Source organism: Setaria viridis, chromosome 9, assembly GCF_005286985.2.
Source record: "Setaria viridis chromosome 9, Setaria_viridis_v4.0, whole genome shotgun sequence".
NCBI lineage: Eukaryota > Viridiplantae > Streptophyta > Magnoliopsida > Poales > Poaceae > Setaria > Setaria viridis.
The window spans coordinates 32,596,574-32,622,932 of record NC_048271.2 but is presented as its reverse complement, the minus strand read 5'-3'; the positions used below and the strand labels follow the sequence as shown (position 1 = coordinate 32,622,932).

Sequence of the window (26,359 nt, the reverse complement as noted above, 5' to 3'; positions counted from 1 at the left end):
TCCATTGTGGACCTTAGTTGTTATTATAACCAGACGATTTCAAAAGGTAAACTAAGTTATATGAATATTTGTTCACGGTTTGGATCCAGAAGAATAAAACTGAGGTGTAAAATATTACAGGTTTGGGACTTTTGTCAGCCTGTAAAAAGGTGGTTCATTGTCTGATGAGGTAAAGTATACCTCACATTCCAATACATCAATCTCTTTTCAAACAAAGTACTGATGTCTCAATCTTTTTTCCCATGGAAAAATAAGAAATACATCTGGCCATCCTATGTTATACTTGATTTGCGTAGGTACATACAAATGGGAAAGAATCGATCTTGATTTCTTAGGTGCATGTACACATCACATTGTATGTAAATTTTATAACAGTTCATTGGTCACATGACTTTTGTTAGAAGTACTACACTGAAATTGGCATAATAGTACTGAATGCCTTCCTGGATGACTGCACGCGGGTAGCCCTGAAGTGCACAAACATGTTCAAAGCAGTAAAACACTAAGAATCAAAGGCATACGCAAAGAGAGACTCCAGCATCACCGGTGAGCTCATGGCACCTATGACACCCGCTGCAGCTTGGCTTGGATTTTGGTGGCACGGAGGGAAGGAAGTGGCTGGCATGAACCGGTCGCATGGAGTTTGCGATGGATGCTGATGACCAGGGATCATGCAGGTGATGGATTTGTTGCTACTATTGCTAGATTGAAAAGGGGAGAGCAGAGGGGATGGAAGATTCGAGAGGATCGGGGATGTCTGGTGGTAGCTTGAATTGGATGCTGGGGTTCAGGAATTGCAGGCCAACTGCTCATGCGGCAATTGGAACAGGGGAAGGAGGAAGAGAGGTCAACTGCTGGCTTGCTGCTTCGGTGAAGAACTGGCGGCCAGAGAGATATCGCAAGGCATGGGCGGGGCGGGCCCTTGATCAGCGCCGGCGGCGTGGGAAGCGAGGGTTGGCGAAGAGCGTGTAGGCCGCGGGACGAGCAACGGGAAACGGAGAGCCCTCGCGAAGACTCGCGAATGCTATCGCTAGAGGCGCCAGAATGACGGACGGATGGAATGTTATGCCTGAGCGTATGGTGCTGGTTTCGTTATAAAGAGATATGTCTTCATTATTTGTATACGATGCAGCTCCTCTTTGCGTTTATGTTTTCTTTTTCCTGTACCGAGCATCGATCTGACTACATTTCTTACATGGAAATACTTTGGTGGATTTCTACCTTGCGAAATTCAAACAATAAAAAGTCCAGCTGTTTCCTCTCGTTACAAAAAATTATAATGAGTAAAAACTCAAACTGTTTCTTACACCACTCATCAGCCGTCTCAGAATGACTGAAACAATCAAACTTAACAAACAAGCAGCACATATGTACCTTGGCTAGCTACCTACTAGAGGGAACTCTGTATAATTAGATTCTTCTCATCACGTTTGTTCAGCCACATAGCCATCTCCTTCTTGAACCTCTCCATCGCGGGCCTTGGCAACATTATTGATACCACCGTTGCGTCCTCCCCATCTTGGTTCTTGCACATCATATGATCGCTTCCGAGCTTGGAAGTAAGGTCTCCAGCCACCGGTATGCCACCACCAACAAATTCAGCCCACCCAAGCTGCAAACCATTCCCCGCTGCAATCCATTTCGTATCAGAAACATCGTACATTCTGGCCGGGTCCGCACAAGGCCTCTGGCGCAGGGACGCAATGGTCTCCACCATCGAATCCATGCACTCCTTTGTCACACTGAGCTTGGTTCTACGAACAAGCTCAACCGTGTCGACGAGCGGCTGCCTGCAGAGCTCATCGACGGTTAGTTCCGCTATGGGGGAGAAGTGTGCATTGCCGTAGTAACCCAACGGGATGAGGGTGTGGCGATTCCACCTCCCTCGGGCATTCATAGTGATCATAAGGCGCACTGGCTGGCTAGACTTGTATCCCAAAGCTATTGTGCGGCATCGCCACATGACGGCAGTTAGCAGTTCAAAGGATGTTGCAGGATGGGCGAGGTATCCCCGTACATGGCTTTCGAGAGTTTTCATCTCTCTCGGCCCAAACACGAAGTAGTCGACTACCATTTCGTCGAGCGGAGTCGACAGCATCACATCGTCAGACTCCGATGCATAGTCCAAGCTATTTAGTAATGGTTCGTACGAAGGGTTCGGGTGTGTGCTGGGGGTTGGGCTATGTGCTGTACTTAGAATCTCTCTTTTCCAAACGGGGAGAATGCTTGGGGCTTCTGCACCACATGCCATTTCCGCTATTGCTATCATGAGTTGAATCATACCGAAACCATCAGCAATGCTATGACACATGTGGAATCCAGCAACAAATCCGCCACATTTCAGTCGGGTCAACTGTAAGAAAGTACGAAGAAGCAATGTCATTCCGAGTAGAAAAAGCCGCACAACGCGAGTACAAAACATATTTTTTTCTGACGCGCTGAAAATGTTTTCGTATGGCACGCCAAGGTTAGGTTCTATATGAACTGTTCATTATAATGACAAACTGCAGGTCTTCAGATGAATTAATTGGATGCTTTCTGGTTGTGTTTGTGTTAATATATATGGAACCATACTTTTTCCAAGTTTAATTAGTGTTGGAATGACCCGAAAATTTAACGCTGAATCCTGAATTTACTTCCGTGCACCTTTTGGACCGGTTGAACCATGAGCTCAAAGGTTAATTTTTTTTCACTAAGCTAGTTTGTCTACACTATCTCCCTTGAATCAATTAATGTTTTCCATATAAGTTACTGTATTTTATTTTCAGCCACACGCAATTATTTGTATCCTTATTGTACATTAAAACTTTGTATGATAGATTTTGTCTAGATACCATGCATTCTGAGTTATGTTTACTGCTTGGCTCTGGTATGTTTCCCCCAATTAGATTTTATAGCAAGAAGGCACTGCAACAAAAATGTGTTAGCATATTCACATAGCTAGCCTCATTACGGTCAACCTGTGTTAGCATTACATTGTCTAATAGAAGAAAGATAGTACAACCACGTGCTAGCATTCACATAGCTTAGTTACGGTCAAACTCAGAAGAAAATAAATCATGGCCCAAAACATGCACAATCATGGCAAATTGGCAACATCAGCGCCTCCATATCTCAGCCCATTCCGAAAGTGACCTTTGTGATAGCCAAATTTTGAACTTGACCTATTAAATTATCCCAAGACTACCCTTTTTTTTTTACTTTTTGGGTTTTTTCATTTATATGCGTGATTCTTGTTTACAAAATGAACAGCCAGTCAAGCTCATTTACTTCTGGGGTGAAACTTTGGGTGCACCATAAGAAATCTAAAAAATGTCCCACACGGAAAAAAATTACGGGCGTCTTCATTGTAACCAGTCAAAAAGATGCATGCGCTCAAAAATAACCACGAGCTACCAAATTGTTTGGTAATTTAAGGAATAAGGTCCCCAAAAACTTGCCTAAAATACATGGATGCATGCTACTTATGACGATGCAGTAAGCATTTCTTTTCACCTGCACCCGCTCTCTCATCTTCTAAAAAAGAGACGAAAAAAGGAGAGGAAAGGGAGAGCTAGATAAAATACCTGCATAAGAAGCAATGGTCTTCCAATGATGGTCCTCGTATCACCAGCATCGCACAGCAGCTCCTCGACGCACGGGTACGGCGGCAGCAGCGGCTCCCCGAACTCCTCCAGCCGTACGTCGGCGTCGGCCTCCACGAACACCACCCCTTCCGCCGTGCAGTCCACGACGAGCTTCCCGCCGGCTTCCTCCCGGAGCCGCCCGGCGACGGGGTAGTAGTACACCAGCGCCTCCGCGAGCGCCGCCCTGACAGCATCCGCGAGCGACGCGTCGTCCGGTCCGTCGACGCTCTGGTCGGGGCAGCGGCGGAAGAACCCGATGACCGTCTCGTAGTACCGCAGCGCGTGCTGGTCGTCGATGTCGGAGAGCGGCTTCGTCTCCCTCGGCGTCGGCCGTGCCGGCGAGACCAGCTGGGGCTCTCTCCGGCGGGTCTTGAAGGACACCATTGCGTGATTGTGTCTTGGCAAGCTGACGGCGAGATCACGTGCGCACGATGATGTGCTTAGGAAGCTGTTATGGCAAGAGTTTTAAGAACAGCGCTGCCGCTGGTGATCCACGCCTATTATTATAGCTAGGCTATTATATATGAAACGCAAACCCAGCTAGCAGGGCATCGTTTTTCACAAGTGGAATTGTTGTGATATATATCTACAGTGAAACTGAAGCAAACCGAATTAATTGAAAGAACTCGTCTTCTCCTTGCTAACTTTCCAGATACGCTAGCTCTCTTCTATATAATGGACTAGTACTAGCTAATTTTGAAAGTTTACATTTTCGAAAATGTATAACAAATATTGTAGGATTATTATTCAAACCGTGATGGCAGGATATCTTCCGTTACATATGTACGTGATGATTAGGATGCTATGGTTGTAAGAGAGCCACGGAGTGAGTCTTTGGATCTTGGGCTTCTAGCTTGCATATCGACCCGCGCACCTATGTGGGATTGATATTGGGATCGGAGGAGCACCGCGGTGCATGTGGGATCAAGTCATTGTAAATTACTCCAAGATAAATGCTCACTGACCCTGTTGGTAATCCAACTACTGCTAGTATCGCATACATTTTACCAACAAGTGCACTAGATAGATACACCCAAGATAACACCGAGTAGAAATGCAGGCTGGTAGCCAGGCAGGAGGTTGTAATATGAAATTTCGCGCGAAGTAGTCTAAGGCTTATCTGTAAGTAGGACTTGATGAGCACATGGCAACGCTACCACTTGCAAGCTATTTGTGGGAATTAATTAGTTTGCACCACGAACCATTCAAAGAACACCACTGGCCTCATTCAAAGGCGAGAACAAGTCACCCCTCATATCTCAATGTAAGAGGTATTTATTAGTAGGAAAAAATCTTCAAAAAAAGTGGAATACTTGATATTTAATTTCTCTAGCAATATGTTGTTAATTTCTATAACATTGACATCATATCATTGTGAATAAACTCTACGAATTCAACTTTTGTACTATTCGCATACATATAGTTTTGACTAACGGGTGACCAAAATATGCAAAGCTTTATCTTTCCAAATCAAGATTAAAGTACCCCTTTCATTGATGGATGGGATGTATGTAAAACGATGTCTCTAGTGAAAGCGACAAACTAATGTTTCAGATTCGTCAAGGATCCCATATGACCATGATCATAGTTGCCGAACCATGAAAGACGACCAAGACTTGCAATCGCTCTAACCTACTTCATTTATCGGAGTTAATCCATAAATAATGAATTTTCCATGTTTGGCACAAAAATAAAATTCCATGCGCAAATATTCCTTTTTTTTGTTTACCAAGTAAGTACATCTCCATTAGTTCTGGATAGTGAATGGCTGCATGGTAGAAGAGATCAATGGAAAAAAAACGCATCGCCTAAGCAATGAGTATCATCCGCTGTGACCATTTTCTTTTTGCAGCAATCTACATTCCTGAAGTTAAAACTCTGGTACACCCGGTCCACAGCCCCAATTATTGAGTCTTCCTGTACGTATCAAGTACCATGTGAGACAATTGAAAAGGCTAGCTGTGATTCTCTGAATCGTGGAAGAGGCATGCATATTGTGTATAGCCTTGTTGATCATACCCAGTGGTACGTAGTATATTGTTACAAAGTCAACTAATGACGACGCAGGATGCATACTCGCTATATACTATTGCACTAGGTAGCGCCATCCCAGTTTATGCCGGAAGATAACAGGCTAGCAGCAAGCTAGACAGGAGAGATCCGTATTTCATAGTTCAATAAACAATCCACTGTAGGCTCTTGCATTGTTTGCAGATTAAGACCACCTTCTGACAATGAAACATTATAAGGGTTACCTTGCTAACACCTGATTAATTACCATGACTGTGAATGCGGTTGTTGATTGATAGAAAGGGGACCAGCATTGTGTCGTGTGGGTGAAAGTTAATTTAGATGGGGCACAAGTTTGATGTGTGTGCACATGCACAGTAAAGCAGTGGAGCTGTATTGCGGAATGATGTCAGGGAGGTCTTGGCGGCAAAAGGCATATGGTATGACCACCTTCCTGATGCTTATGACAACTCAAGCTCTCGAGCTGGATAACAGTTACTTATCTTCACCTTGTGCAGTTACTGGTTTATGGCATGGAATCGTATCATTTCTCACATATGTATTGGAAGTGTATCGTAGATTCGCAGTGCATATGTGACACGTGAGGCCAATGATTTTCTCAATAATAAGAGGATGCAAGTTGGCCATGTTGATTGATTACCTCAAGCATGCTCACATACTTCCACGAATATATTCTTGATGGTTGGGTATATAACTGGGTACACACTGCTCTAGATATATAGCGCCAACCAAGGTAAAGCCTCACAGTAGCGTGGTGGCAACAGCTTGATTAGTATTTAATTTTACACTTGACGAGCTAATTTTATAATATTACAAGTGAACGATGGCATGTCTTTTACACTTGACGAGCTAATTTTATAATATTACTATGGTAGCAGTGAAACGAACCCCATTTTCATTGCTGAGAATCCGGTACCCTCATGATAATTCCTGGATCAGTAGCTATCATGTTCAGCATAATATCATTTCCATACAACAAATCCGATACAACTCGGAATACAAATTCTGTACAAGCTCTTAGGCTAAACGACAAGTAGAAATCCTGTGAAGCGGTAGCTAGGGCTTCAAGTCTTCATCTCCGGTCTTCACCACAAGCATCCTTGAGTGAAGCAATGCAACCCTTCGTTCATGAATTTTTCATGATCGGACGTACACTCCAAGTCCAAACCTGCACACTCACGAACTGTCCCAAGGAATGGGATAGGTCCACATCACCATCCATATGCAAGCTTTAAGTGTTCCTATGCAGCAGCAAGCATAAAGAAGACATCCCATCTCTCAACACATCAGGAACTCCTGGCACCCTAGGGTCCCTATCACCAGCAACCTATCTCCAACACTAGTGTAATATCCCGCAATTTTGCAATATGTTTGTTTTTGCAAAAAAGGTGAGTTTCAAAATTTTTGTTGTTAGTGGTGTGAAAATTCAAACTATAAGAATGTTTTCATTAATTCTCTTCCCAAAATTCCTAGATTAAGTTGATTTAAATTGAAAACCTAGGATTGGATAATTGTTAGTGTGCCATTTGGATTTTTATTTGGCTTTTATTTGGATTTTAAGTGAGTGAATTCAAATTTGAATTCTATATTCAAATTTGAATTAAAACTATACTAACCTAAACTATCCAAACCACCCTGGGCCAAAAACCCATGGCCCGCTAACCTCGCCGGCCCTCTCAACCCCGCCGGCTTGCTCCTCTTGCGAACCCAACCCGGCCGGAGCCCAGCAAAACCGCCAGCCTAGTCGACCCCATCGGACCACCATTTGGAAACCTCCACCCCTCTGCGCTTACTACTGGGCCTCGCCTGTCAGCTCCACGCCGCCCTGTTCCTCTTCCCCCAAGATCGTGACGCACGCGCCGCGCACGAGCGCAACAGTAATAGCCACGCCGCGCACGAGCTGCCCCCCACCCCCCCGCCCGCGCCTCGCTTTTGCGTTGGCGCATGCCAATGGCTGCGACGCCGCTCTCCCCACATCGCCGCCATCCACCACGCGTGCAAACCCTAGCCGTCGCCTACAAATACCTTCGCGCCAGCCGCTTCCTGCCCTAGCCACCTTTGGGGATTTCCCCTGTCTGCCATCAAGTGGAGAGGAGGACGAAGGGTAGGGAAAGAAGAAGCAGAAAGAAGAAGAGGAGCTGGAGGAGGAGGACGCGTCGGAGAGCATTGTCGGACGCAGCAGCTCTTCCTGCACGGCGCCGCCTCGTCACGGCCCCGACTCGCAACTGCACCATTTCCACCGCCGCCTCAAGCCGCCGGTGAGTCGTCGGCCACCCTTCCCTTGTCTTTGCCTCTCTACACCACGATTTAGGCACTAGAGCCCGCGAGAGCCGCCAGGGACACGCCGCGAGTGCGGTCACCGCGCTCTGCACGCGACGTCGCCCTTCGGGCCGCTTACCTTGCCGTGGCTGGGACGTGAACCCGTTCTCGCACCTTCGCCCACTCGTGCGCTGCTGCTTCGCTGTCATCCTCGCTCTATCCGGCCTTCGTGCCATGGATTTTCTGCAGGTGCTGCACGCTGCCACTGTGCTACCGCCACTCCGTCGCTGCAGCCAAGGTCCGGTCTTGGCCCGCGAGCACGCCCGGCCACTGCGCCGAGCCAAAGGCCGTGCCTTTTAACCTTCCTGAGATGCTGCCAAGCCACCTAGGGCTACGCCGCCGGCCACCCATGAACCCGCCGTCGCCACGGAATGCCCTCGAGGCATTTCGCCAAACACTTGGCACGCACCGTTTCCAGCCTATGAGGAGGAGGCCACACCACGGGCCACACGTAGATGTGGCCACACGAGTTGCAGAAGATCCCGCGCCTGCGCAAACCCGGTGGCAGCCACGTCATGAGCCATGTGGATCGCCACGACAGCCTAGCAGACACCCTACAACTATCCTATAGCCGCCTATAGCCCATACGTGGACGCTGAGTCAGCCGGCATGTAGCTAACATGTAGACGCCACCTAAGCCTAAGAGCTAACTAACCGGCAGCCTATAGCCAACCTATAGCTACCCTATAATTAACAAGGTGCCATGTCAGCACGTGGGGCCCACTGGCCGTGGACCCATTGATCGGTCAACCTTTGACCGTTGACCGAGTCAATGCTGATGTCAGCAAGACGCGTGGCGCGCTCTGGTGCTGCCACATGTCATGCTTGTGTTTTTTCTTATTTTCACGAATTATTTAAAAATCCACAAATTGATTTTAACTTTACCTAATTCATCGTAACTCAAAAAATTATGAAACCAGTTTCATAACTTTTCTAAAATCATGAAGCACCCGATAGACTAGTCCTTGTTCTTGTTTGGGTCTTCTATGGGTCTCTTTTGGTTTTTCTTTGCAAATAGACTCCCGATAATTATGATAATTGTGTAATTAGGAGCTACTGAAAACTCGGAGCTGAACCGGGAGCCGGAGCCATTCGAGGATCACTACGAGGAGGAAGACTACTCAGGTTCATGCCCATTCAGTTTGAATACCCATTAGGCATTGCTAATTAGTATGCTAGTGCTTTGTTTCTTCACATGATGATGATGAACCTTGCATAGCCTGTTTTATGCCTTGAATCCTTGTGTGACCTACTACCATACTACTTTTATATGCTATGTGCGATGCTTGCATGTGTATGGGATATTGTGATTAGGATTTTTGGTGTGTGTGGGGTTGAAACTAGCAGGAGAAGGTGTTTTGGGATACTTGATGGGGGTGAGCTTTACACAACCCAATCTTCAGATTGGGAGCTTGGGGTCCGTTCTCGGACGTTTCCTGTTTGGTATTTTTTGCAAGTACATGGTTGAGGAGAATAGGAGATGGGGGTGTTACCTGTAATGGATGCCGTTGCAGACCACGTTGTGGAGTCACTTTTGGGAGTTAGGAGCTCGCCCGGTATGAAACCGAGTGGGTCGCCATGCTTCATGGGAATATGTTAAACATGCAAGCCACTTGCCGAATTACATGTTTAGGCCCGAGTCGAGACTAGCAAGTGTGGTAACATACCTGCCGTAGGATAGAGTACTAGTGTAGGGGGGAGTGGTGTTGACCTTTAGCCCCGTGATTTGCTTTTGCCCCCGATTGGCCCCGGTGGGAGTGCTTCATAGTTCCGGGGTGATCCACTGCAGGGGATCACATCCAAGCCTGGTTGCAGGATGGTATCATAACTCCTAGATTCTTCGCTCGGTAGGATGATGTTCTCTCAGTCAATGGACCATTTGGGCTCACTCCGAGATGGGTCCAGGTATACACTCTCTACAGAGTTAAAACTATATGTAGAGCTGCGTCCTCAGTCATGGACAACCCTATGTCGCGATGACTCTTCATTATTTTGAGATATCTCTACCTCCCCCTTAGAGCTACTTTTGTGTGATGTGAGCCACATCTGCAGTTAGGAAGAGGGGAAGTTGCTCCCTTTCCCTTTAGGATACGGCTGTGGATGTTGAGAGGCGAAGAGAGGGAGTTTTCACCTCGACCCTAGTATGAGTTAGGAAGTTGGTGATAGGGACCCTGTCGAGGTAGGTGTGCCCGACGTGTTGAGATGTTAAGATGATGGATATGGAGTGTTACTCTTTGTGCTTGCTGCTGCATAGGAAACCCGAGCCTATTCCTTGACTATTTCTTGACCTTAGTATTAGGCCACTTAAAGCTTGCATAAGGATGTGATGTGGACCTGTCCCATTCCCTAGGGACATCTCGTGAGTTTGCAAGTTACAAGTCCAACTTCGATAACAACTATGATGGATGGTACGATTGAGGGCTGAGTGCTACGCTCAAGAATGCCTGTGGAGATGATCATGAAGATGGAGGTGCTTCCAGAAGCTAGCTACCGCTGCGTTGGTTTTATTCATGTCGGTTAGCCCAAGGGGCATGTACCAAATTGTACTCTCATATTCTAGGATGTAATAAATAATTTGTACTGTTATCGTGGTATGGATGTGATATTTAGCTAAAATGAGTTATGTATGTGATAGCTACTGATCCAAGGACTATCACGAGGATACAGGGAGTAAGATTTCTCCTTACGAAAATCCGGTTCGTTTCAACTAGGGTCGACGTGAAGACTCCCTCTCTTCGCGTCTCAACAATTACAGCAGGATCATAAAGGGAAAGGGAGCAACTTCCTCTCTTCCCAACTGCAATTGTGGCTCACAACACTCATACGTAGCTAAAGGGGAGGTAGGAATTTCCCAAAACATAAGAACAGAGCTATTAGAGGGTTGTCCATGACCGAGAACGTAGTTATACATATAGTTTTAACTCTTAGAGTGTGTACACCTGGACCCAGCTCAGGGTGAGCCCAGTTGGTAGCGAGCCGACTGTTCAACACCCTACCAGACGAAGAACCTTGTAGTTACGATACCACCCTGCATCCGGGCTTGGATGTGGTCCCCCGCAGAAGACCATCCCGGAACTGTGAAGAACTCCCTCTAGGGCCAGTCGGGGGTAAAAGAAAATTAGGAGGCAAAAGGTCAGCACCACTCCCCCTACATTGATACTCTATCCTACAGCAGGTATGGTACCGAACTTGCTAGTCTCGACCAGGACCTAAACCCATAATTCGGTGAGTGGTGTGCATATTTAACATATTCCCATGAAAAAGGTCTGTCTACTCAGTTTCAGACTGGAGCAAGCTCCTGACTCCCAAAGCATCTCCACAACATGGTCCGAACCTACACCCATAACAGGTATCGCCACCAACTCCTATGCTCCAACAACAGTGTACTCGCAACATGTACCAAACAGGGAACGCTCGAGAGCAAACCCCAAGCCCCCAATCCGAAGATTGGTTTGTGTAAAGCTCACCCCCACTAAGTATCCAAAAAAACACCTTCTCCTGCCGGTTTTAACCGCACACACGCCAAGAATACTAATCACAATATCCCCTACACATGCAAGCATCGCTCAACGTATATACATGCATATATGGTATAGTAGGAGGACAATCAAGGTATAAGGCATAAAATAAGGCTGTGTAGGTTCATCATCATCAACATCATGCGAGAAATAAAGCGCTAGCATACTAATTAAGCAATGTCTAATGCGTATTCAAATTGGAATGGGCATGAACCTGGGTGGTCTTCCTCCTCGTAGTTGTCCTCATAGTAGTCTTGCTCCGGGTTTAGCTCCGAGTCTCCATCAGCTACTATTTACGTAATTACCATACTTATCGAGGGTCTAATTGCAAAGAAAAAACAAAAGAGCCCGAGGAAGATCCAAACAAGAACAAGGACTATTCTATCGCGTGCTTCATGATTTTAGAAAAATTATGAAATTTGTTTCATAATTTTTGGAGTTAAAATGAATTAGTTATGAATTTTTGAAATTTAAATTAATTTCTAGAATTTTGAAATAATTTGCGAAAATTAGAAAAAACAGACAGCGACACGTGGTTGCATCGGAGCGTGCCACGCGTCTTGCTGACATCAGCAGAGGGGTCCAGGTGACGTCAGTGTTGACCCGGTCAATGGTCAGCGAGTTAACGATTGCTGTTCGGTGGGTCCCACATGTTGACGTGGCACCTGTGATAGCTACAGGTCAGCTGCAGGTTAGCTGTAGGCCAGCTATAGGTTAGCAATTATTCATGGGTGGCGCTCGCGTGTTATCTGCGTGGCTACCACACGTTGGCTTCAGCCGGCTGTAGGCGGTCTGCAGGCTAGCTATAAGAGTGAGGTGGCAGCCTACGTGGCTCTGACGTGGCTGCCACTAGGTTAGATTAGGCACGCGGATCTTCTATGGCATGTGTGGCCACGTCTACATGTGGTCCACGATGCGGCTCGATTCCAGGCTAGGCTAGGGCGCGTGCAGGGCGTTCGACGGAATGCCCCAAAGGCATTCCGTGACGGCGGCGCTCGGTCAAGCGGCAGGTTAATAGGCATCCAGCGATGATCATCGTTGGAAGCGGCTCGGCGGCAACGTTGGGAGGCCGAATGGCTCAGTTTTTGGCTTGTTGCGGTTGCAGGGCTTGCACGCGGCGCAAGGCCGGACCTTGGCCATGGCATGTGGTGGGTTCAACATGAGCAGTGGTGCAGGACAAGGTCCGCACCGAGGCAGGCGCCCAAGGGTGGCAACGCATGCACGGATTCGTGGTTCACCAGGGCCGCAGCACGGTTGTAGCGCGCATGGGCTCCTGGGGTTCCAGGGCCATGTAGCACATGGTTGCGAGGCGAGCGGCAAGGCGGCAGCGCGCAGGATCAAGGCAGCACCTTGGCCACGGCCTTTTAGTCATTCACGGCCGCGGCGGAAAGCAAGCAAGTGATGGCACGCAGCTCCGGCAAGGCACCTTCAGGACACACTAATGGCACGAAGGCCAGACAGGATATGAGCGACAGCAACGCGGTGACACACGCATGGGCAGGCCCGCGGGCAAGACATCCAGGTGAGCGGGGCCGCGGTGCTCGCTTGGCGGGCTTGAGGGCGATGGATGGCGGTGCAGTGGCGAGTCACTGTCGTGGCGGGTTGAGGCGGAGCAGGGAGCGCGGTAGCGTCGATGTCGTCGTACGGGTGCTAGGCTTGGCGGCGCTCCGAGGTCACGGGCGGCTCCAGCTCCTTGACAGCGACGATCTCCGGCTCTTCCCTTCTTCTGTCCACCCCCTCCTCTTCTCCAATTTGGTGGCGGACCAAGTGCAAAACCCCAATTGAGGCTTGAGGCGGGGAGGCGGCCGTCGGGGGTATTTGTTGGGCATGGCTAGGGTTCTAGGTACGAGTGGACGACGGGCGATGCATGGAGGTGGCGTGGCATGCATCGACGATCTCCAGCGCAAAAGCGAGCTAGCGGTAGTGTTGTTGTTCTCGCGGCGCATGTCGCTATCATGCGCGTGCTGCGTGCGTGAGGGCAGCGGAGGAAGAAAGGGGAATAGTCCTCGGTGTGGCTGGCAGATGGGGCCTAGCGGTCAGCAGCTGCGGCACGGAGGTTTCACGAAGCGGGCCGGCGGGTTTGGCGAGCTAGGCCGGCATCGAGCTGGGTTGGCAGGGTGGAGCAGGCCGGTTGCGTCGGTCAAGACAGCAAGCCTTGGCCTGGGTAGGTTAGAAGGGCAGGCTGATTAGGAGTTAGGCCTATGTTAGTTTAGTTAGTTAGCTTAGCTTTAGTTCAAATTTGAACCTAGAGTTTAAATTTGAACACACTCAAGTAAAATCCAAATAAAAACCAATTGGCATACGAAAATTCATTGAGCTTAAGTTTTCAATTTAATGCAAATAAATTCTAGGAATTTGGGGAGATTCAAAGAAGACACTCTTAAGATTTTGAGAAAACACATCAAGTACGAATTTTTTTTGAAAACCCACATTTTTGCAAACAATAATATTCCGGAAAAAAACCGGGATGTTACAAGTAGCTTGCATAGTTATGGATAGGCTCCAGTTTCCCCATGAACCATTGCGCACATCAGAGTTAGTCAATGTTAAATTATATATATACTCCATCCATTCCAAATTGTAGGTCGTTTCTAGATTCAGATATTATTATGCATCTAGACATACACTATATCTAGATGCACTTAAAAAGCCAAAACGACCTACAATTTGAAATGAAGGGAGTACTACGCAAACAATGTCTCGAGCCAAAAGAGAAGAACTTACTATGCAATTTCCAGATGATTCCCTGGTCTTTACAAGTGATTACAAACTGCAACTATATTCGAGAAGGGAACTGTATATTGACTTAAAATTGCAACCATCCTAGTTCCATTGGAAAAGATTTCTTTGATGTTCTTAATGATTGGATGATGGCACGCATGTGATGATGATGAAGTGGTACTATTGCATAGTTTCAAATTCAAAGTCAACTTATGATGTTGGGCATATCTTTTACCTGGACCAGGAATGTAGTTAGTGCACCAGATAGAGCGAGCCTAGGTAATGCCTCATATTAATAGGCTGGCAGCCACCAAGGATGCATTTCTGACTAATCAATCTACAACAGCATTTATATATGTAAGCACAGTTGTACAAAATCATAAACATCTGGCAACGTACTACTTGGAACATATAATATCTTGCCCTTCTGATCATTGCAATGGCCACACGTTGGCCTCACTCGAGAGGTCCTCAGAGGAAAGAACTTCATCAGAGATATTATATGGGAAGAGAAACAGTGGGAAGATGAAAGAAAGATTCCTTCAATAAGCTTATAAGCTGGTTGAAAAGCTGAAATGGCTGATTTGTTGTGAGAGAAAAACACTATTTGGTGGCTGATAAGCTGGCTGAATAAGCTGAAGCGAACAGACCTGTGGTCAAACTTTTAGTTCTATAGACTTACTGGACAGAGATGGGAAGACATGCTGCCTTCAATTTTTTTTTTCAGGAAATGCTGCCTTCCATGCGTGTGCAACTGAACAGAGATTGTGCCAACTACAAATATAATAATTTATATGCAACTAAACTAGAAACTATGTAAATATGATGGACCTCTTGCATAGTGTCAATACAATTAGTCCATGTTACAATACACGGTACTACATTAGTTATCTTTATTACCATTGGTCTAATGTACACATGGAATCGTGTGTTCTATCAAAATATGTGTTGCAAAATGTGTACTAGCTAGTTGCAAAGCACTAACTGCAAACAGAGATCTCATATGCAGAGGCCCATAGTCTTGTGGAGCACATGATCCTGACACCGCTGTTCTGTTGTCAGAGGCCCCAAAAATTAGATCTGAGAAGCAATACCTGCTACAGTGCGGCGTGTCGAAACACCCTCGATGTTGATACTAATTAAAAGTATTAAATATATGCTAATTACAAAATAAATTGCACAGATGGAGTCTAGAGATAAATTTATTAAATCTAATTAGTTCATGATTTGACAATATAATGCTACAGTAACCATTTGCTAATGATGGATTAATTAGGCTTAATAGATTCATCTCGTGAATTAGACTTCATCTGTACAATTAATTTTGTAATTAGTTCATGTATAGTAGCATCTAAATATTTAATGTGACACTGCTAAAATTTATCTTGCTATCCAATAACGCCGCATGGCACCCCGCATGCACGACGAGTCCAGGAATGCCGGCGATCAACTTAAAAAATCAATAAACTATGCCGGCGATCTGATATTTGTGTTTGATGGGTTCACACACCCTTGTGTTTATACGGGTCTTCAATGCATTTTAATGTCCTGCCATGAAAGTTGGTTGGGGGTCTAGTGCTTCTAGGACAGAAGAGTAAAAGTTCTCATGGCACATCTTTTCATAGGTCCTGATTTAGAGATTTAGATTGGGACGTGAGTATTAATCACACGTTGTGTTGTCCGTCGGAGTGGTACATCCTTAGCTTATGGCTTCAAAGAGAGAGCAAGACTCTTTCTACTCCAGACATGAGTATGTGCCTCTTCCTATGCCATGCCATGACAATATGGCATCAAGTCCAAAGCTTGAGGATGAGCCGGAGAATGAGCCAAACAAGCTGATTATGAAGAGGCTTGTGATCCGGTGCTGGCAGGAGTCCAGGTTGCTCTGGCGACTCGCCTTCCCGGCGCTCCTCACGGAGGTGTTCCAGTTCTCCATCGGGTTCGTCACCACCGGCTTCGTCGGGCACCTCGGGGAGGTCGAGCTCGCCGCGGTCAGCGTCGTCGAGAACATCTTGGATTCCTCCGCCTATGGGTTCCTGGTGAGTATTTTCAGCTAGCAGAGCAGGTGGTATTAATTGCTCACCATTAATTAGCAGCTGCGTGTAGTTTGGCATGGGCAGCGCGCTGGAGACGCTGAGCGGGCAGGCCGTCGGCGCCGGGCAGCTGGAGCGGCTGGGCACCTACACGCAGCAGTCGTGGATCATCTGCGGCGCCACCGCGGCGGCGCTCGCTCCGGCGTACGCCTTCGCCACGCCGATCCTCCACTCCTTCCTCCGCCAGCCCGCCGCCGTCGCGCGTGCCGCCGGGCCGTACGCCCGGTGGGCGGTGCCGCGGCTGTTCGCGCACGCGGCCAACATCCCACTCCTCATGTTCTTCCAGGCGCAGAGCAGGGTCTGGGTCGTGGCGTCCATCTCCGGCGCGGTCCTTGGCGTGCACGCCGCGCTCACCTACGTCGCCGTCAGGCGGCTCGGGTTCGGCCTGCGCGGGGCGGCCGTCGTCGGGGACGTCTCCCACTGGCTCGTCGTGGCGGCGCAGTTCGCGTACATGGCCGGCGGCCGATTCCCCGACGCGTGGAAGGGGTTCACCGCCCGTGCGTTCAACAACCTTGGTGCTTTCGTGAAGCTGTCACTCGGGTCCGCCGTCATGATCTGGTTTGTAGTTTCCGTCGACATTGCCAGGTTCTTTCAGGATTTCAATTGTTTAATTTCTTCATCTAGTTTACGGTCTCATTCATTCTTTTGCCTGTTGCACGAGTGTTGGGCTTGTTTTCTTGTGCGTGTAGTCGATAGAAAACTGTTGACCTTTAATTTTTTTTATTAGCTTGGAGTTTTGGTACTACACCACACTTCTCGTTCTCGTAGGCCTCCTTAAACATGCCAAACTCCAACTGGATATCATGTCTGTCTGGTGAGTGCAAATTAATTTATAATTATACATCATATATACCTGTTGAAAATTAAACAGCAATTTCATACAGATTTAGTCACTGAATGAATCGTCTTTCTGAATACCTGCAGCCTCAACTACGAGTTCATGACTATAATGGTTGCGCTGGGCTTCAGCACGGCAGTCGGGTATGCAGGAAAAAGAACCGATGCTATCAATGTTCGATTGAGATTATGTTCACATGCATGACATGCTATTACATTTGATTGGCAAATGTTGTGGACTCTTTAGCATAAGGGTGTCGAACGAGCTGGGTGCGAACAGGCCCAAGGAGACAAAGTTTGCAGTGGTTGTGTCGGTATCGACATCCATCTTCATGGGCGCAATCTTCATGGGCGTCTTCCTTATTTGGAGGACAAGCTTGCCAAAGTTCTTCAGCGACAGCCACGAGGTGATACATGGAGCTTCCAGATTGGGGTACCTTCTTGCTGTGACCGTATTCATGAGCAGCATCTGGCCTGTGCTATCAGGTAGTGTCAGTTAACAAAGTGCCAAATAAGTTTGTGTTAGTCTCTGCTGCAAATTAGACATGGCTCCCTGCAAATTGATGCAAGCAAACATATATGAATTCCACTCCGATTTTGCAGGTGTGGCAGTAGGAGCAGGGTGGCAAGTGCCTGTGGCATTCATAAACGTAGGTTGTTACTACTTAGTGGGCATTCCGTTGGGTATCCTGTTTGGCTTCAAGCTAAAACGTGGCGCAATGGTAAAATATAGTCTAAAATAAGCATCCAATTTGTGTTAACCACAACGTAATTTGACCAGAAGCAATGTTTGTGTTTTCTCATCTCTTCAGGGCATATGGATGGGCATGATGATAGGCACATTTCTCCAGATGGTTATACTTTTTGCCATTATCTTCACAACAAAGTGGGAGAAACAGGTACAATTTATTAGTCCCGGATAAAAGCAAGTTCTCTGGTAAAAATGCACTACACAGACGTATGAAACTGGATGTGAATGCAAATATTGCAGGCTGTTCTTGCCGAAGCGAGGATGTTACAGTGGGGAGGAAAGAATGAGAACCTACCACTGATGAAATCTCCACCAGCAGATGATCAGATGGTTCCAGCAGAAGATGACGAAATGTTGGCGCAGGGAAGCCAGAAGAACATAGAATTCGTTCGCACAGACTGATCACAGAATACATTGGTTTTAGTTCTATACAATACTTATTTATCATTGTTTGCTAGGGTGACTGAGTCTGACTATTTAGGCAAGTGTTTCTTTTATTTCTTTCGATACATTAGCACATAGTATTACTCTTCATATATCGAGGAATTTATTGATGAAACAGAATTTCATGATCTACTCTACATAATATAATGAGTAAAATGCACAGGAGGTCTATTAACTAGATGTCATTTCGGTCTACGAACTCCGAAAATGCATTTTTGGGTCCATCAACTTATTAAGTTGTTCACCGCAGATCCATACACCTTCACGTGAGCATCTAGCGCTGACATGGCAGGCTGAATGGGCATTTTCTCTCTCATCCATCTCATCTCTCTCCCCCTAGCATTTCATTGAACATGTCCACGGCAGCAGCGAGCGACCTCGACTCACCAGTGCCACTCGACCGAGACGGCGAGCAGAGCGAGCGGCCGCCACAGGAGCCGAATGTCTTGAGCACCAATGGTGATAGATGCGACGAAGGTGGCAGAGAGGTGAGAGGTGAAGCAGATGAAGAGATCTGTGCCACTGCCGCCGACATGTTCGATTAAAGGTGAGATGGATGAGAGAAGATGGCCATTCAGCCAGCCATGTCAGTGTTAGATGCACATGTGGAAGGGTATGGACCTAAAGTAAACGACTTAATGTGGAAGGGTATGGACCTAAAGTAAACGACTTAATAAGTTGATAGATCCAAAAATTCACTTTCGGAATTCGTGGACCTAAATAACACCTTCTTACAAATTGATGGACCTCCGGTGCATTTTACTCTAATATAACTGTATAGGAGCTCATCGTGGAGGTCGTTGTTTGATTTGTTCTACGCTTGATTGACCTTAATTATTTGCTACAGGCGTTTGAAGTTCAAATTAAACGGATTAAACGGATATGCTGATCAATGTTAACCTCCCGGATATTCAGCCATCCCTAGTCCATTCACATGTACTACCTCCATTCCAAACTGTAGATCGTTTTAGCTTTTTTAGATTTATAGATATATTATGGATTTAGATATATACTATATCTAACTGCATAGTATAAATTATGAAAAGCCAAAACAACCTGTAATTTAGAACGGAGGGAGTATTAAATACTTTCTCATATGATTTAGTTGCAATCGACACTTCAACAGTAATGGGCTGGGCCACTTTCCTTTGCTTCTTTCCAAATTGTTGTTGGCAGGCGGACAGGCCTTTTCTTTGGAGGTGAGAGCCTTTCTTTTCCCAACTATTTTGGTAGTGTATCTTTTAGACTTGGATTTTCTCCTCCAATAATGCCAGGGACTGCCCATTTATTCCATCCTATTTTTTGTATTTATGCGGCCTTCGAGACAACAAAAGGCCCATTTCTTTCATTACACAAAAAGAGTTGTCCAGAGATCAAATTGTTGCAAACCTAATTTGTTTGTAACTTAATATAAGCTAGCATAATTGTGCTAGAAACTACTAATGAAACCCTTATCCGTGCTAACTCGTAACCCCATCCGTGTCAGTTTCATAAGCCAGTTCCGGCAAATAAGGCAAGAATGACGACAAGTATCTGTATCGGCTTATAACGCGATCATGGTGAGCTCGTCCCTATGTATTTAAGAATAGATTGCTACCTAAAAATATTATTATAATTAGGAACCATGGAGAGAATTATGAAGTACTTGAAGTGAGGTATGGAGGTGGAGAGGACCAGTAAAGATAAGGTGAGCTCGTCCCTATGTATTTTAAGTTATTTTAAGAATAGATTGCTACCTAAAAATATTATTATAATTAGGAACCATGGAGAGAATTATGAAGTACTTGAAGTGAGGCATGGGGGTGGAGAGGACCAGCAAGCAACATCCAAGCTAAGTTGGAGGCTCATACTATATCAAGATCGAATCCACCTCAGAGTCCAGGAGCAGTATGCTTTATAATTGACGCCCAGATCATATACGGTGTCCGTTTTCTATGTTCTACAAATGTATGGAAAGCAGAGAAGACCAAGTTGCTATGCAACCCCACAAAGAGGAGAACGCCCCAAGGGTGCCCTAAGTCGTTGTCAGCGCCAAAAGAACGGAGGTCCCCCGCGCAGACGATTCGTGGAGGCACTCAAGCACCACGTCACATGGAGGGGTGGTCCATGAAGTGGGCCCACCTAACTTCAAGGTACCGGGAGCTCGGAGGCCGCAAGGGATGTTGATACTCAAAAGGGCCCCGAGAGAGCAAGCGGGCTGCCTTGGCTACGATGGTAGAGCTTCGGCAGCTGGCGGAATGGATGGCTTTGAATGCCCTTAGTCTATCATATTGATGACATATGAGGATAAAAAAGATTTCCTCTCAGAGACAAGACATGTCATAGGAAAGGTTGCAGCCATGCTCTCTCTTTCCCTCTCTCTCTCTCCACCCACTTGCGTGAGAGCATTTGGATCATGGTGAAGATTCCAAGATAAGGAGATGCATGCATGCTGGTAATAAATGAAGAGCATCCTGTGAGGAACAAGATTTTTAGGATATGGGTGGCAGGTGCATGCACCAAAGAGCAAGATAAGACCAAACACATCTCCTCAAGCGTAGGGGTAAGACTAGCAATAGTAGGAGCAAGATAAGACCAAACACATCTCCTCAAGCGTAGGGGTAAGACTAGCAATAGTAGTTCTTTTGTTTTGTTAGGCAAAAGGTAGGCCCGCCTCTACACATTATATAAGGAGGGTTCTCAATTGGATGAGGAAGGCTAGGGGGCTCCAAGGAAGGAGCTCCTGTGCTTCTTCCTTATTGTAACCTCCTATTCTTATAGTAGCAAGAACATACAGACAAGCAGGACGTAGGGCTATTATCTTCCGAGAGGTCCGAACCTCGGTAAAAGTCTCTATATACTCATCACCCATGATATTCAAGGAGGTCAACATGTTCAGCCATTGACCGAATCTAAAAAGGGTCCCCTCAGACCTCGTTCCAGCGTTCGCACGCCGTCAGCTGGCGCGCCAAGCCGGAGCTGTGGTGTTGTTTCTCCAATCTTGATATTTTGTCGATCCGCACTGGTCACCTGTTTCGGCAGAAGAACAGCCTGCCGCATAACAACCAGGTACTGTTTCCCACTCCCCTCAGATTTACAAATTCTGTGCTTTTACTCATACGCGATTGCACGCTGTTGCTACATGTCCGTACTCAATGCTCGTGTTTAGTACCGAGGCCTTGATTTATTTAATCACAAAGCATTTTTTGGGTTGTCTAATCGTTGGCCTCGATCTGTTTTTTCATGGAATACCCTGGTGACTCACTATGCGAGCATGTATGCAAGCGCTTGTGGAGCCAGGATGGGCACATGGACAGATTCCTCAACGGCGGCTGCTCCCGGGGACACCTTGTTGCCACTGATGCCGGCATAGCTCCCAGGCTCACCCCGTTGCGCTTGCTGCTCGGAGCACATCGCTGTTGTTCTCACGGCTCGCGGGGCTCCTATCGTCCAAAGCATATGCGCTCGAGCACGGCGGCGGCTGGCAGCAACCACGTGAGACTCGGCGATGCGCCGGCGACGCCACAGCGACGCCCGACGCTACCGAACGGAGCCTGGGGCTTTCGCAACAGCCCGGCCACGCGCTGGCCCTGGGAATCCCGCTTTCGCACCGCGCCGAGGCCTCGTTCCGAGTTAGCGGGGCACCCCACTCGCGCTGCTATGTGGCGACGACCCCGAGTGACCGGCAACGCCCTCGCACGGCAAGGTGACTACGACAGGCTGCACAATCACTACGATGGCGACGCCGGAGGGCTTCATACCGAGCGACAGCGACGACGACCTCCTCGGGACGACGCAGCCGCTCGAACTCCCCGAGTCGGCGAGGCGTTCCTTTCCCCGGTTCAACGCAGGTCTTACGCTTCCCCAAGTCGGTGAGTCGCCTCGGCCACCCTGGGTCGACGCGGGCGCTCCAGCCTTCCCGGCCGGGCGGCCGGGTCGAGGAGGATTACGAGCCCTCGTGTTCGCACCTCAAGTCGCAAGGCTAAGTATTTAATTAATCGAGGTCCACTAATGTGTCTTCTCTTCGTTTTATACTTGGGAGACGTTTTTGGCTCGCATGATTAAAGCAGGTGCAAACACTTGTGCGTGTGAAGGCCGAACGTGACGCTAGCACGTTGCCGCCCGCGATCGCGTGCACAATACGGGGCCGCAGGATCCTCGGCGCCGGAAAATGCAGATCCAAGGATGTACAAGTTCCGGGCTCGCACAACGCCTGGGGCGGGTGTGCGCCCGCGCCGTGCCACCCCTAGCTCCCATGGCACGATGACGAAGATCTCACCTGGCTCCACGCCAGTAACACAGGTTTATCGTACCATTTTCTATTGAAGGAGCCCTCCTGGGACGTTCATTTAAATGCCAAGCATGCAGATGTCTTTTAATCCATGCTGCCTGTGGCCACTCGCCGGTGGAGCTAGTCCATGCACACTTTGAGTATGCACGTGGGGCTGCCGGCGTGTCCTGTCTTTTTTTGACTCATCATTTTTCGCGTACTGCATGCTGCTGACCCGCCCTTCCAAGCGACTGGTGTTGAGTCCTAAAAAATGATGAGTCAAAAAAATGACTCATCAGCAGCATGCAGTACGCGTGTGTACTGGACGCTCACGCATGGCGCGAAAGCCACCCCGAGCTGCCGGCGACCGCGCCTGACCTCGCGTGACGATGGCGCCACTGCAGCCTCGGACGACACCACGACACTGATCGAGGTCGATGTTGATGGCGTTTGGTGCCGCGCGGCAATGACGGCGAGCTGCAGGGATGGCGGCAACGACACCAAGCCACGAGGACGACGCCGGGGCCGCGGCCATGACGTGAACCGATGCGGTGACGACGCGCGGATGACGCTGAGCGCCGGGCGACAACAACGACCTTCTCGAGCCAAGCTGGGTCCCACACTCTCGGCCTCACGCGGCTTTCCCGGGCGGCTGGGCCGACGTGACCCTGAGTCACCGAGCCCGAGCTGATGGACCCCGAGATATGGCAACAAGCTGTTCGCTCGCGTGCGACCTCGCAAGTTCGCACGTCGACGATTCAAAGCCCAAAGCTAAGTATTTAATCGTGATCCACCTCTCCTTTGTTTGGTCTTTGGCGTGGACACGTGCGTGCACGAGCTGCTAGGGGCAGCGTCAGCGACAGCCCGGGGCAGCTCGGGACTAAGCTCTCAGAGCCGCACGGCTGCGCGTGCTCGGTGATCAGGTTGCAGCTCATCGACCCCTCAAGATTCCGAGCTCGCGCAGCGTCGACATTGCGCGACGTCGGAATCCCGCAACCCCGCAGCAGCGGCCTCGCACTGGCACGACAACGATAATGGCGGCACCTGACCGTCAGCAACGGCGATGCCACCGGTCGCACGGCAGACAGCGCCAGGGGCTCGACGACGGCAACGCCAGAGACAACACGATGCGTCGGGGGCACAACTGCTCCCCGCGGAGTGCGCCTGGAGGCTCGTCGGATGCCCACAAGAGACGGTTCGGAGGCTCACGGACGCGACCTGAGTAGTCGGACCTTCGTCTGTCCCTCGCTGAATAACAGTGCACTATCGCAACAAAGCCTCACGTCTCATCACGTGCGCACCAGTATAGATTTCCATATGGGCCGTCGGCCCTAGCCCGGCTCTAGCATGAAATGGCCCGGCACGAAATGGCACGACGCCTGTTCCGTGCTGTGTCGTGTCGTGCCGTCGTGCCGAACAGGCAGCCCAGGTCCGGCACGACGACCCTTTTTTTAGTGCTGGGCCAGCACGGTGTCGTGGCACGACAGGCACTAGCGTGCTAGTGCCGGGCCAGGCACTAAAGGTCTCAATGACCACTCAAACTGATCAACACAACTTACACAAATCATTCATCTAGAAAAGAACAACAGATTTTAACTTCAACAGATTAAAATCATATTAAACTTACTTCACAACATCACATATCAACATCTCTCTACTTCAACTTCACAACATCACAGATCAACATCACAGAGAGAGACAAGAGATTATAACTTATAAGTTTGAGCTAATGCAATGGCTGCCTCATTAAAAACCTATCCAGGTAAAACTCACACCTCGTGAGAAAAAATCCTGGATAGGAAAAAAAGAGTACAACCCAGCTCAATCAAATTGTAGTTCTAAGACTTAAGTTATTACAGGCCAGTGTTACACTTCTGAATTCTCAGCGGCATCTAGGTACAAATTAGAAAAACTTTCCTCAAGTTCTTCATCCTCTACTAAGTTCTGAAGTCTTGCTTCTGCAGCCTCCCAATCCTTGACGCAAGAAAGCATCTCGACCGTCTCCGGTTTCAATCGACACCGCCTCTCCTCATGATCCTGCCAGTAGTGCTGAAAACAGATTCTGATGAAACTGTGGAAACAGGAACAGAAAGAACATCTCTAACTAAGATGGACAGAACTGGATAAGTTCTTTTATACTCATACCACCAAGATAAGATGTTGAAGTTATCATCAAAATGGGTGATAGTGTCACTGTCCAAGTAGGTAGAGAGTTCATTGCCAATACCCATACCAGTTGCAGTAGTGCTTGCTGCTTGCAGCAAAGCACTTGCAGATGACCTTCTAGACAAAGCAAGAGGCAAAGAGGGAGGAGGGGTGGAGAAAGAAGTACCAGGGAGATCATGAATTCCAAAAGCAGATACACCAGAATCTGAACCAGTGGAAAAAATATCATCCCAAGCACTAGTTTTCTTACCAGAAGTGGATGGAGGTGGAGGAGTTTGCAATTTTACTGCACCAAACTTGTCATCATACAGTTTAAATGCAGTAGACAGTTCAGCTCTAACATCAGTGAAGTAAGCAGAATAATCAGTACCAGTAAGACTAGATAACAACCTGAGCACATTTTGAAAACCTTTCAATTTAGCTCTAGGGTCCAATATGAATGCAACAGAATAAAGCATAGGAATGTCTCTCCACTACTTAAGATAGTAATCTTTCATAGGAACAACAACATGCCTAAGCAATTCATCATTTTCATAATGTTTAAGATGCTTAGCAATCAAAATGAGCTGATGCAACATAAGTGGGGAGGTAGGATAATAAACACCAGATAGTGCAACAGTAGAATTATAAAAGAGTTCAAAGAAGGATAGCATACTCTGTGCAACAGTCCAATGATCTTCTGTCAACAGTAAAGGATCTCTTTCACCCCTAGGATAGTTAGTCTCAATGAAAACATTAAATGTCTGTCTGTAAGGGAGCAAATGCTTGAGCATGAGATAAGTGGGGTTCCACCTGACTTCCATGTCCAAACCAAACTTTCTAGGACGAACATTCACAGCTAGACAAAATCTCCTAAATGCAGCAATGCGCTGGTTAGAAGCATTGATGAAAGATATTGTAGATCTAAATGCATCTAGATATGGCTCAATCAGATTAATGGCAGATTTAACCATGAGATTGATGATATGACAAGCACAACGCTGATGTAAGAACAATGATCCAACATAAGCAGCTAATTTAGGACTAAGTTTCTCCGTAGAATTAGCAGAGACATTATCCAAAGTAACAGAAAACACCTTTGAAATCAAACCATACTCCTCTAGCACACTAGTCACACGGTCAGAAATGTTCTGGCCAGAGTGAGATTCTTCAATAAGCCTTAAACCAATTAACCTCTTCTCTAATTGCCAATCAGCATTAACATAATGAGCAACCATACTAAGATAATCTTCCTTAGCATTACTAGACCAGATATCAGAAGTGATAGACACAGATGAAATAGCAACAAATGATTCAATAAGCTTGGCACGGCAATCAGTAAAGTACTTGCACATATCTCTAGTGGTTGATTGCGTAGAGATAGCAGAAAACCTAGGATTATGAGCAAGTTTAATATACTCTTCAAAAACAGGAGATGCACCGAAACATAGAGGAAGATCTAGTCTAGCAATCAAACGATATAGTTGAGTACGAGCTACCTCAGCAGAGTAATCCCATTGACGGACAGAACCGTCAGGGTTGAAATGGATCAGAGACTGGGAATTACGAACCTTAGCCCTCCTGTTTGGGCATTTCTCAACATGCCTGTTGAGATGGCCAGTGCT

The 26,359-nt window shown here is 47.5% G+C and overlaps 2 protein-coding genes across 4 annotated transcripts; one reads left to right on the top strand and one right to left on the bottom strand.

The window, feature by feature from the left end:
- Positions 1-1,230: 1,230 nt before the first annotated feature.
- Positions 1,231-4,290, bottom strand: LOC117837002 (acyl transferase 1). Its single transcript, XM_034716536.2, has 2 exons — positions 3,567-4,290; positions 1,231-2,353 (listed from the first exon to the last, which is right to left on the bottom strand). Exons 1-2 carry the CDS (start codon positions 4,008-4,010, stop codon positions 1,391-1,393), a joined length of 1,407 nt encoding a protein of 468 aa, XP_034572427.1. The 5' UTR covers positions 4,011-4,290; the 3' UTR covers positions 1,231-1,390.
- Positions 4,291-15,766: 11,476 nt separating this feature from the next.
- Positions 15,767-18,525, top strand: LOC117841087 (protein DETOXIFICATION 33). 3 transcript variants are annotated; one of them, XM_034721658.2, is made up of 8 exons: positions 15,767-16,254; positions 16,322-16,893; positions 17,036-17,122; positions 17,233-17,289; positions 17,393-17,631; positions 17,749-17,867; positions 17,958-18,044; positions 18,137-18,525. In XM_034721658.2, the coding sequence occupies exons 1-8, from the start codon at positions 15,922-15,924 to the stop codon at positions 18,296-18,298; spliced, it is 1,656 nt and encodes a 551-aa protein (XP_034577549.1). In that variant the 5' UTR covers positions 15,767-15,921; the 3' UTR covers positions 18,299-18,525. The 3 variants fall into 3 exon arrangements, with proteins under 3 accessions (XP_034577549.1, XP_072147119.1, XP_034577550.1); XM_072291018.1 differs by having other exon boundaries at positions 16,312-16,893; XM_034721659.2 differs by having other exon boundaries at positions 15,768-16,254; positions 16,322-16,866.
- Positions 18,526-26,359: the final 7,834 nt, after the last annotated feature.

What these genes read in the sequence shown, in the direction of transcription:
- LOC117841087 (XM_034721658.2), top strand. Translation starts at nt 15,922, where the DNA reads ATGGCTTCAAAGAGAGAGCAAGACTCTTTCTACTCCAGACATGAGTAT. An exon ending in CCTCCGCCTATGGGTTCCTG is followed by an intron (nt 16,255 to 16,321) that starts GTGAGTATTTTC and finishes AGCTGCGTGTAG; the next exon opens with TTTGGCATGGGCAGCGCGCT. An exon ending in CATCTGGCCTGTGCTATCAG is followed by an intron (nt 17,632 to 17,748) that starts GTAGTGTCAGTT and finishes CCGATTTTGCAG; the next exon opens with GTGTGGCAGTAGGAGCAGGG.
- LOC117837002 (XM_034716536.2), bottom strand. Translation starts at nt 4,010, where the DNA reads ATGGTGTCCTTCAAGACCCGCCGGAGAGAGCCCCAGCTGGTCTCGCCG. An exon ending in GACCATTGCTTCTTATGCAG is followed by an intron (nt 2,354 to 3,566) that starts GTATTTTATCTA and finishes ACTTTCTTACAG; the next exon opens with TTGACCCGACTGAAATGTGG.